This window comes from Nanorana parkeri, unplaced genomic scaffold (assembly GCF_000935625.1).
Source record: "Nanorana parkeri isolate BGI_ZX_2015 unplaced genomic scaffold, ASM93562v1 scaffold18, whole genome shotgun sequence".
Classification (NCBI taxonomy): domain Eukaryota; kingdom Metazoa; phylum Chordata; class Amphibia; order Anura; family Dicroglossidae; genus Nanorana; species Nanorana parkeri.
Window position 1 is genome coordinate 1,474,815 of NW_017306286.1, and position 12,428 is coordinate 1,487,242.

At 40.7% G+C, this 12,428-nt stretch overlaps 1 protein-coding gene across 1 annotated transcript in view; it reads left to right on the forward strand.

Annotated features, from left to right (window-relative positions):
- MYO1H (myosin IH) overlaps window positions 1–12,428 on the forward strand; it is a 98,054-nt gene that overhangs the window by 28,828 nt on the left and 56,798 nt on the right. Inside the window, exons 9-11 of the mRNA XM_018560451.1 lie at window positions 6,541–6,612; window positions 8,630–8,749; window positions 11,505–11,572. Of these exons, the coding sequence (XP_018415953.1) occupies window positions 6,541–6,612; window positions 8,630–8,749; window positions 11,505–11,572 (260 nt within the window). The remainder of the gene's footprint in view (window positions 1–6,540; window positions 6,613–8,629; window positions 8,750–11,504; window positions 11,573–12,428) is intronic.

Below are 12,428 nucleotides of genomic sequence, written 5' to 3' on the forward strand. Positions count from 1 at the left end.
CTGGACCATCCTGGCTGTTCGCAGTATTGTTAAAGAAACCATTAGTCACTCTGACCGGATCCCGTTGCTATGGGCCTTAGTGGTTGCTAGGGAAGAAAGCAGTCCTCTGAAGAATCCATCAGGGCATCCTACAGATCCTAAAACCTCTCTCCTGTTACTCTTGGCAAATAAATATTCAAAAGAGCCTAAGACTGGAGTCCATTGTGTCCGTGAGTGTAGGTGCGCTGTTGCTGATCAAAGAGGGCCGGTGGTTGGAGCAAACAGGTAGGAGAACCTCAATTCATATACAGCGGCTCCTTCGGGGGGTGAGCGCTACACTTAGAAAATACTTTTCTAAGAAAATACTCCTGCTGAAGTGCAGTTAGGCAGGGTACAGCCCTGTGCTAACTACAAAAATTCCTAAAAGATGCAAAAAGGAATCTACTAAAAATACTACATCCCTACACATGTAAAGAACTTTTGCCATATGGTAATGGCAAGGGATATGAGCATGAGGGGATGGTCTTTATAATAGCCATTATATATGTGGGGGGTAGGGAGCGACAGGCTATCTCACAGTGTAAAAAGGCAACTGAAATTTGGTTTAGCATCTGAGGAATCATGAAGCAGTCTGGAAGAGACTGGTGAAATTGAATGTCAGGGTCCTGAAAGGTACTGCTGTCATCTAAAGTACTCATTCATACAGGGGGAGGGGCTATAGGATTAGTAGGGACTAGTAGGAAAAAAAACAAGATTGTCGGTTTTCTCAGGGCCTGGCAAGTCCTGGTTTGAGCCTGAAGTCCAGAGGCTTTGTAGAGTTTTGGTTGGGTTAGAGCCTCCAACCACAGGTCTAAATTTTGATGATAACCAGGACCCATTAATTGAGCATTTGTGTACAAGCCCTTTTGGTTTGGGAACTGACTGTGGCTCAGCAATTCATCTAGGAGACAAGTTAAGCCAGTGCTGTTGGGAGTAGCTAGACAGTGTGTGCACAGTCTTGGATAGATCTGTCTGTGGAGGAACAGACAGGGGCCTTAAGCCTGAGTTCCAGAGCAGTGCTGCTGCAAGGGAAAGCAAGGGTGCTGAATGACTGCATGTGGCAGAGGAATGCTAAATAACCCCAACACTGTTAATAAATGTAGGCAAGACAGTCCTAAAACAAAAACTTTAGCAAACAAAATGCACCATTGGAAGCACTACATTTCAGTTACTTCCCACATTAGGTGGAGGAAGGGCCGTCTTTAACGCAGGGCAAAGAGGGCACTTGCCCCGGGCCCAATAAAGTTTGTGGGGCCCGAAGCATCTGCCCCTTGAGCCCGCTACCCGCAGAAAATTGCCGATCGGATCGCATAGTATAATACGTTATGGCAGCGGCCGCATACGGCAATGTCATAACGCATTGTCCTATGCGATCTGCACGATCGCATCCTAAAGGTAGCTCCTCCCCCGGCCCCCACCCGCATAGCGTGACATGTCACGGGCTTCCCTGGAGGACGTGAGGCTGTGCGGATGGGAGGACGTGAGGATGTGCTGGATGTCCTGGACTCACGTCCAGGACATCCAGAAAGAGGCAGACTGGCATGAGGCGAGGACTGACTGAGGCAGGTAGGTGAGAAAATAAAAAAGGAGAAATAGAAAGGAGATATACAATTTGTATATCTCCCTGAAACGCTCACTCCATTTCTGTTCTGTCCTTCATATATATGTGAATAACATGATTGATAGAATTACAATGCATGATAGTAGAAAGCCATGATTAGACATAATTAACATGATTAGATAATCAGACTTAACAGAGACATGATTGTTAGTAATTTGACATGATACAGCGTTTTTGAAGGTTTAACAGAGGAGGAGCCTAGTTTTCTCTCAACGTTTTGCGCTTAGGGGCGCTGTAATGGATGTGGTATATATTCTTCAGGAGAGGGAGGTTGTCATTCAAATGGGTCAGTGTGTGTGTGCATCTCTGCAGGGCCGTCCAGGCACAGCACCTGGGTCACAGTCACCGAAGCAGATGAGGGGAGAGAGGCCCGGACCACGAATCCCACCCGGAGCAGCATAGACTGAGAGGCATCGAGGGTAGCCAGAAGTCCTGGAACTGCTTATTTCCCCGACCAGAACCGAGGGGTGTCCATCCTCCTCTCACTGTTAAACCTTCTGTTGCACAGTCGCCCCGGGCTGCACATTTGAATGACAGCCTCCCTCTCCTGAAGAAGGGTGAAACGTTGAGAGAAAACTAGGCTCCTCCTCTGTTAAACCTTCAATAACGCTGTATCATGTCAAATTACCAACAATCATGTCTCTGTTAAGTATGATTATCTAATCATGTTAATTATGTCTAATCATGGCTTTCTACTATCATGCATTGTAATTCTATCAATCATGTTATTCACATATATTGAAGGACAGAACGGAAATGGAGTGAGATTTTCAGGGAGATATACAATCATGTTGTCATTTTTACATTTTTTTTTTCTTGGTGGGGGGCCCAAGAAAATGTTTGCCCAGGGTCCAATCAATATTAAAGACGGGCCTGGGTGGAGGTATGCAAAGGGCAGAATTGGTGTCTCCCTGTTAAGAAATAAGTTTTACTATCATAGATAGTTTGCACTGAGCTGGAAACAGCACATTGTGTGTGGCAGGTTTTGAAACTGCAGGAGTGTTGAAGTAAAAAGCCTTTAAAGAGACGGTGCTCCATTTTTCTGAAACTGTGCAAAGTGCTGTGGATTTTGCAAATGGAGTGTCTGCAGTAGGGCATTCAAAAAAGAACTTTGCAAGACTTATAAGGAGAGTTTTGTGGCTGGAGGGGGTATCACCACCTGGGGCGTCCCACAAGTATCCAAAAAAAATCAGCCAGTTTGGGAGTCTGCTGTGGACGAGTGTAAAAGTATTTTGGCAGCTGTGACCCTAGCTATAGAGAGGGGACAGATGGAATAAGACTACAAGGCTCAGTTTATTGTACTCCCCTTGTACAAATCTGAAGATTTGGGAAGTACAACTAGCTTTGAGCCTTGTAGTGAGTGGGGGTTTGTTTTTGCACTTCCAGTGCACAGACTTTACTGTCACAATTAATGTAACTTAACTTACTATTTTGTTTCCTTCCCTTTTTTTATACTGTGCTTTCTTTATACTGCATTTTTTAATATCCAAGGCTTATTCTTATGTCATCTATCCAAGATGTTATTAGTCTCCAAGTTTAAGCACTCTTCAGTGCAAGGTACAGGTTTTTGCATCTTTTATTTTAAATTCTTTAAAATGGTTATGCCATTATGACACTACAATTGGCACACTAATTTGTTTCCTATATATGGATTTTCAAAAATATTCTTATGATGTTTATTCTTTTATTTTTTTAGCCCTGATGAAGGGGGGAATTGTAGCCCCCAAAATACTTTGGCTATCTACTGTTGTTTTTGCTGTAAATGTTAAAATTTTGGACTCTAAACATTTCTTGGTCTGGAGCTCTCATTCTACTTTTTACACTTTTTTTTTTTAACTTTAAGCAAAGGATGTCTATCAGGCACAGTTTTCTATTGCAATTTTCAAATGTCTACACATAGTATCAAGCTCCCATCTTTTTTTTCTTACACAAACTACAGGAAACAGATTATGTATGTAGTCTTTGACCTCCTAGTACAGGGGGTTTGGTATGGAGTTATAAGACTTTTGCATTGGTGTCTTATAGCTAAAGTAATCCAAAGCTTTAAATTAGGAATGCATCCAATTTCCCCCTCCTCTTTTTGCAAAGATGCCTGAATCTTAATATAACATCATTCTAGCAAGTATCAGTTCTTCTTCTGTGAGATGCTGTAAATATAATAGTTAGCTTGCAATACTTTCTTAATAGTTTGTCAATTAACTGAATCGCAGTTTGCTTCTGGTGTTGTTTCACCCAGTTTGCAGTCACAATGCTTACTTGGGAACCTGTGTCATTCCTTTTAGATTGTAAGCCCTCAGGGGCAGGGCCCTCCTTACCATCTTGTCTTGAATTGTATTGTGATTGTAATGTCTTCCTTATATTGTAAAGTGCTGCACAAACTGTTGGCGCTATATAAATCCTATAAAATAATAATAATAATAATAATTAACTATGTTTGTGGGTACACCATCTAAAATAATAAGTGAGTATTTGTTACCTATCAGTCTGACTTTCTTTTTTTTGCGTATTGTATCAAAGTGCTTTACAGGTTTCTTTTTCGTTCCTGCAGTGACTTGGTACTCTATATTATAGCCGGTTGTCCCACACTGTGGCCATTTCTCATTTCCCAACAGCTTTTCTCTTTTTTATAGACCATTACATCATATGGCCTTCCCATTCACAGTTAAAGCAGTGCCTACATTTTAATTTTCTTGGTTAATAATTTGTTTATATCTTTGCATATTCCTGCTTTTACCATCATTATCTAACAACCTTGCTGGACCATCTACTACACTTGCCAGCAACGGCGATTGTACTGTACATTTTATTGCTAGAGCAGCAACTTACACAGATAATTTTGTAAAACGTGAATGGTGTTGCCATAGTCTATTGCCTCTTCTATTTGTGGCATTTGTTTTTTGGGTCTAACAGTGCCACTCAGTCAGACTTGCCTCTCTGCTTCTATTCTGGCTGTTTTAGTAACTTACTCTAGAATAGCATTATCACTTACTAAAATATATAGTTTGATATTGCTTCAAATGTCAATATATTTTCACTTAACCTGTGCTGTTACATCTATTGTATGAAAATATGATACAATGCATAGTCATGATTAATATTTCTATTACTGTGAATTGAGAATTTATAAAGTTAATTTTCCTTAAGCCATTGTTCATTGGCACTAGTATAATTGGTTTATATACTGCCATCTTGTTATCATTTTGGTTATTGCACCATCATTTTCTGTATCCCCTCCCCTTGTGTATGATGTACTTCCTTTCTTGTCCAAGTAGACTTTTTGGTATCATGGCCGCTTGTCTCATGGCCACATTTGTACGCTCGCATGATTGTCTCGGCTTATACATGCCAGGCATAGAGGTCTCAGCAAGGGATAAATTACTACTACAACAAGTGGTGTCATAATATAACCCCTCGAATAATGTGTGAAGAAATACTCCTTCTATCAGGTTCTTATCGTGAAGAAAACCAGTGCCTACTTGTTGAAATTGCCACAGTACTAGTTGCTTGATTCTATAAACAAATTGCTGCAGAGTTTCTTCATTATTTTGCTTAGCTTTCATCACTTCTAGAAACAGATCAGTGCTGATTCTTTCCTGCAGGTGTTAACTGAACCGCACAATTGAACCTCCCGTATGTTCTGGTGTGGGAGTTGCAGTGCACTGCTATTCGTTTGAATGGCACCCCAAACGCACTTCTCGCACACAGTTTGATCGCCTGGAACACGTGGTACTGCAATGCCGCGTGTTCCAGTCCGGTGCGACTTGGTTCGCGATCTAATGACCAAGGACAAATGTGGGTCCTGAGGTTAAACCACTGCTCTAAATCTTTAGATCTCCCTCAAGCTTGAGCCTAGTAATACCATTCCTTGGATAGCTATTAATTTACCTGCTACACATAGATGGTGATTAACATTGCAAAGTATCAACAGAATATTGATGAAAAAACCCAGAAATGCCCACATACCTCTAGAGTCTTCTCAGGCACCTTAGGAACCTAAGAACCCTCCATTATACAATTACAGACAGTTAGTCTTAGGTAGCCAGGACCTTGGATCTTAGCCTCCAGCACATTACTACTGGTCAAAAAATATGATTGATTGTATCACTGACCATTACCAACACTAAGAAAGCAGGAAGAGGTGATCCAAAGTGTCAACTTCCGTGGAAGGTCACCAGAGTGATCTATAACACACTAAGTGCTAGTTCACACCATCTTCAGTGCGTTTTGGCCCGATACTGGCCAGAACACACTGGATCGCATTGCAGCCGGCTCACTTTGTTGTGGGGCGGGAGGGAATGTGGCGTACCATTGAAGTGAATGGCCGCAATGTGATCGGCTGCACGGGAACGCAAGGCACATCAATGCCTGCGGTCCGGTCCAGTCAGAAAAAATGCTGCAAGCACTATTTTTTCTGACCAGACTGGACGAGAATGCAGGCATTGATGTGCCACACGTTCCCATGCGACCGATCGCATTGTGGCCGGAGCCATTCACTTCAATGGGCCGCCACGCCCCCTCCCGCCTTCCCGCCTCACAACAAAGGGAGCCGGCCGCAATGCGATCCAGTGCGTTCCAGCCAGAATCGGGCCGGAACGCACTGTGTCTAGTGTGAACTAGGCCTAAATGTATGTGCATGCTTATCATTATTATTTCAGTGTTCAGTACAGATTCACTTTAAATGGTAACATGAAGTAATGTTTAGAAACAGACATAAATGGATGCTCAAGGCATTCTTGTATGATTTAGGCTGAGATTAAACTAAGATTTTCAGTAACTGCATGGAATGTGTTAAGAAACAACCACATGCATCATACTTTTGTAAGGTGACTGTGTTAATTGTGTCTGTAAGATTCATAAAGCATGTTGTATTACATAACGCTTTTTTTGACTTCTTCATACAGCTTCTTGGGGTTCCCCTGTCTATTTTGCAAGAAGCATTAACACATAAAAAGATTGAGGCAAGGTCAGAACAGGTATGTAATTTTTTTTCTGATAAATATAAAAATAATATGGTTAAGTGACTTTATTTTTTTGGATAAAGGAACACTAATAATCTTTGATACACTGATGACACGACCCTTCTCTAAGAAACCGAAAAAGGACTGAAACATCTAAACTAAAGGATCAAAGAAGAAAGTGAGAAGTTTGGCCTTTTCTTAAACATGTAAAAGAACAAGATTATGACCACTGCAAGTAATGGACACGTCAAAATAACAATTGACGGAAGAGATTGAATGCTTGCAGCATTTAATTTTCTTAGGATTGAAGATTGATTGAAGAGTTGATTGTAGTCCAGATATAAAGCACCATATTGCACATGTTTAACTTGTTTATTAATGATATTGAGGTTGGAATTAAAAGTTTCAGCTTCAGTGTTTGCTGACAATACCAAATTATGCAGGAAAATCAATTTGGCTCAAGACGTTTCACTGTTACAGGAAAATCTAGATAAAAAAGAGGGTGGGTAGCTGCATGGCTGTCAGACGTCCCAGGGAGCTAGTAGTGAGATGAGGAACCCACTGGCAGTAAGCAGCTGACAGTCCAGAAACGCGGTACAAGTTTAGGGATAATCCAAGAGGGGTAGTCAATTTCCAATCCGGGTCGAGGCAGGCAGCGAAGGTTCAAAGGCGGAAGACAGTCCAAGGGTCGGTAATCGGGAAGGATACAAAGGGGCAACAGGCAATAGGAGGATCAGCAGGGAGGCTAGGTGTTCACCATAAGGTGGAATAACTCAGCAATAAGCCAGAGCTCAGGCCAGGTTTTTATAGCCAGGGGAGGTAGGACCACCCCCTGGTCACCGAGGCAACCAGGAGGCCTCCCTCCCCGGGAACCAATGGCAGGGGAGGAAGAGGGAAGGTGTGTACTGGGAACCTCTCCCAGCAAGGCTCACACCTGATAGCCAGATGATGCAGGAACGCTATGCTCCCGGGGATGCATAGCAGCCTGTGTACTGCGCATGCACCCACGCCGCGTGACTCACGCATGCGCACCTGCACCTCGGGCACCAGGTGTTCTACCGAGCTGAAGGTCCCCGAGTAGAGGTAACACCCCCTGCTTCCTGACAATGGCAGATGAGAGTCAATATTGAAAATGTAATGTTGTGCACTTGGGCGCTGAAGTATCCATGCCACATACTTTTTGGGAGGTGCTCCTCTGGGTGAATCTGTGATGGGCAAGGATTTTGGGATCATTGTAATTTAAAAACTTAGCAACATTATTTAAAACCAATCCCCTGCTAACACAGCTAGCAAAACACTCTTTTGTATCAAAAAGGCAACATATTCAAGAGATAGATCATAATTCTACCCCTTTATTACCTTTATTAACACTGGTTTGGCCTCATCTTGAATATGTAATTCAGTTTTGCAATATGTCCTTAAACTAAAAAGAGTTCAAAGAAAGGCAAAATTAATAAGGGGGTTAGAAGACCTCAATTATGAAGAATGATTACAAAGATTACATTTATTTACTCTAGAGTAGAGGCATTTAATGGGGCATATGATAACAATGTATAAATATATCAAAGGTCATTATATAAACTGTATAACCTTTTTTCCCTCTAAGGTCCCTGAAGAAGACATGTGGCCATGATTCAGGATTAAACAAAAAGAGGTTTAATCTTAAACTAAGAAAGAGGTCCCCAGGAAGTAGTATTAGTTAGTAGTGCTGATAAATTATAAAACTTTTAGGTATCTTCCTCAGTCAGGAATAATATATAGCGCTATGGGAATTCTCAAATGTATTATGAGTATTATCCAGGGATTTATATAGTCACCAGTGTGGGGCCAGGAAGAACTTTGTACTCTCTTATTGCAAATTGGCTTATACTTGTAGGTGTTGTGTTTTTCCCCCCTTCCTATGGATCAAACACATAAAACGCACACACACAGTTGAACATGATGGACCTCTGTCTTTTTTTTAACCTTATAAACTATGTAACTGTGAAATTAAAATTGCATTATTAAGTTCTGCAGCTCTTTTTATATGCAGGTCCTCAGTCCTCTCAATTTAGAATTGGCATATTATGCTAGAGATGCCCTTGCCAAAGCTATGTACGGAAGATCCTTTAACTGGCTTGTCAACAAAATCAATGGATCTCTTGCAAATAAGGTAAAGCATGTGAGCTAAGTATCTGTTGGATGTGTGTTTTCATGAATTATTATCTAGTAAAGCATGTGGAGTGCAAACCTAAAATAAAATAAACCAGGTTAGGGATGAAAATGATGACACATTTATCAATTTGCAGAATATGTCTATAAGATAGATTTTGCTTTATTTATTTTTTTACCGATATGACAATAATGAATGGAAATGTGCAAATTTATTGGAATTAATTTATCCCACAGGAAAAAAAGGCTGAATGTTTGTTTTTAATTTTTTATAAATACATATTTGACTTTTGGAGTCAAACAGCTACATATATAGCTGATCGGGTTGATTTATGTATTAGGGCAACTATACTCCTTATAGGCATTACTACAGGAGAGGTGTCTTCTTTTTGGAATCAATCGCTGTCATTTTAAAAGATGGGCCCTGGTCTCTGTTGCAGGAACTCTGGCAGGAGGTGCTGTCATAGCGCCTGCAATAAAGAACAGGGAAATACAAGTTAGCTATCATTACTTCTTTAGCCAGGTAAGTTAGGTACTTTTGTGTAGCCAAAAATACATTTGCATAATGATTAGCAGAGCCACTTTCATATCTGCTGTATGCACCCAAAACCTGGGAGAAGTGCACCTGCCCTGACCCAACAAGTAAACAGCTGAGGAAAGTAGGAAAAGTCATGTTGCATTGTGAATATTTTTAAATAATTGCTCTAATTATAATTGCTGTATAATAAATTGCTGTATAATGTATTGCTGGGGTTTGTAGTCCTCTATAGCTGATGGTATTATTGGGCATTACTGTATAATGTATTGCTGGGATTTGTAGTCTTCTGTAGCCGAGCCGGTGCCATTCTGCGTTGCTGTATAATGTATTACTGAGATTTGTAGTTCTCCATAGTTGATTGTATTATTCTGCATGGCTGTATAATGTATCACTGGGATTTATAGTCCTCTATAGCTGTTGCCATTCTGCATTGTAGTACAATGTATTGCTGGGATTTGTAGCCCTCAGCAGCTGATGGTATTATTATGCATTGCTGTATAATGTATTACTGAGATTTGTAGTCCTCCATAGCTGATGGTATTCTGAATTGCTGTATAATCTATTGCTGTGATTTGTAGTCCCTCTGGGATTTAAGGCTAGTCTTAAAATGTGCAATTTATACAGTTAATTTTTAATTATCACTTGCATTTTGTTTCATTATGGGTGTGAGTGGGGGCCTCACGCTTGAGTTTCACCTAAGGCCTCAGAAGGTCTAGAGGCCACCTCTGCATGTCAGGTGCTTTTAAGCCAAGAGAGGCCATTCATTCACATTGAGCTTCCTGATATGCCAATTATCCCAGCACAGTTATAAGAATGCTACAGTGAAGAGGTTTCAGGGAACAACGTGATCTGTGCAGCATTTGGGGAAGCGAGTCACGTTTCTGGTTAGATACTAGCAGTGAGAGGAGATTTTTCTCTCTCTAGCTTTCCCTCTTTGTTTCCCTTTTCATCTTCCTTTTAGTGAAAAAATGCATCGTTTTGGAGGCTTTAAACCATGATCTATGCTTGGACACAGTAAAAAAAAACATTAAGCATGGCTGTGCTTACAATATTTTTTATTTTTAACCTGTAAATTAAATCCATACACTACATTTTATAACCAACTTTTTTGCTAGTAAATATAGGGGGAATTTACTGCGACCCAAGACATGTCTGAGGGGTAGAACAACAGTTGTACTTTTTGGGAAAGCTAAGGGTGTGTGTCCATGACAGCCTGGGCCCATAAGAAGTGGGTTGGATAATGCTGGCCATCATTCAACCTTGATGATGAGCAGCACTGGACCTTGGAGTGGTTAGTCTGTGGGATTTAGCATCAGGGATAAAATGAGTATTGCATCGAAAGCTGCTTTTTTTTCCACTTTTAAAGGTGTAAGGCAGTTGTTTTTTGTGTATTATTGGTATATTTTGTTGTCATTAGAGGTAGTTAATACATTTCGTTTTTAAAAAAGGGGGTCGAAAAGAGCAACTTTTGCAGTTATAACACTGAGTGCATGCTTGTGTTGATTTCTTGTTCCTTTTTTAAGTTGCTATTTGGACATTTTTTAATGTGTAAAATTCTATTAAATACACAAAAATGCACAAGAAGTTGAAAGTATATTTAATAATTGTATATATATTTTCTTTTATTATTATATAAACCGTGTTTATATTTAGTACTGAGCTGTAAAGTGAGCACAGTGGTGAGTAACCACTGCCCGCATTTCACCTACTCACATTCATATCAATGGCTTTATTTACCTTCACACCCATTCATACATTTTTTAAATTAGTTTGACGATTAACTAACCCATTCATACCAGCATTCCCCACAGGCTAGGGTAGGGGGAGAAGACCTGGAGAGGTGATGTTTGACAGGTGTGATAGTGTTGTGACTGGTGAAGACACTGCCAGAAGAGTGGTCAGATTTGGGGGCATGACTGGGAGAGAAGTGGCTGACGGAGGGAGAAAGCCATGAGAGAAGTCTGATGGGGTAAGAGGTGGCCAGCTCCTTATACAGGGGAAAGTCCCAATCTGTCAGCTCTCCTGAACTAATAAGCCTGCAGTTTTGTTTATACTAATCCATGGGTGCTGACAGCAGCTCTTACGTATATGGTGCATGCCCAAGGCACCTTATTTTGGTGAAAGAATGTGAAAAGTCCTTTTTATGTTTCTCTATTTGTTGATCAGTAGTAAAGACTGGCTGTGTAGCTAACGTCAGTAAACTTGTACTGTCTAACAGGAGCCACCAAAGAAAACAGTCATTGGACTTCTAGATATTTACGGCTTTGAAGTGTTTGAAACAAACAGGTAAAACTCAACTCTTGAATAATTATAAGGCTGCCCATAAATGGCCTTACTCTGCTCAGACAACATGATGTGATGCTTGAAAAGGACAGGGCCAGACAGGGAACAGCAATGAGCAGTAATGACACCAAGAACCTTGATAATCAAACCTTCCCAATCCTTTCCTCTTCTCAGTCAGAAAGGTTAAAGCCCATTCCACCTTTGTAAGTGATTAGCATTTATTGTGGTAATGTAGAGGTGCAGTGAAGATGTATATGTGTGCACATGTTCATGATTCACATTGCTGGTTTTCACATTTCTTAATATTTTTCTTATTTTTTTATGGACTTTTTGATAGGCCTGAGTCCTACAAATTGAACGTTTTCTCCACAGGAAACTCAGTCTAACACTGGGGTCAGATTGTAAAGCAGCTGACGACCATTTTAAAAGGAGCCATGAGGAGATAAAGGGGGACAGCTAACAAAAAAGTAAGTTTCTGTCTTCATATACAGCAACTGCATATGCCTGCTTCGTGTAGACTTGGTGTGCATTGCAAAATACCTCTGCAAAGGTGGAAATGGGCTTTAGGTAGTGGCTGCAGTGTTTCTTCTCATCAAGTAAGTTGCAGGATAATCATTTGTAGGTCTTGGGTGTTCAAGTATGGGCAGATCTGGTCTCTCACTTGTGGTTCTTAACCACTTGAGTCCCCAGGACCTTTTTCTCCTTAAGCCCCCCTGAGTCCCAGAGTTTTTATTTGTTTCATCTCAGTTCCACATGTAATATCTTTTAGGTTTTATAGTGTACCCTAACATATTTTTCTGGACAGATAGGTCTTTAATTTGGTAGCAAATTTAGATATACAGTATTTTTTTTTACCTGG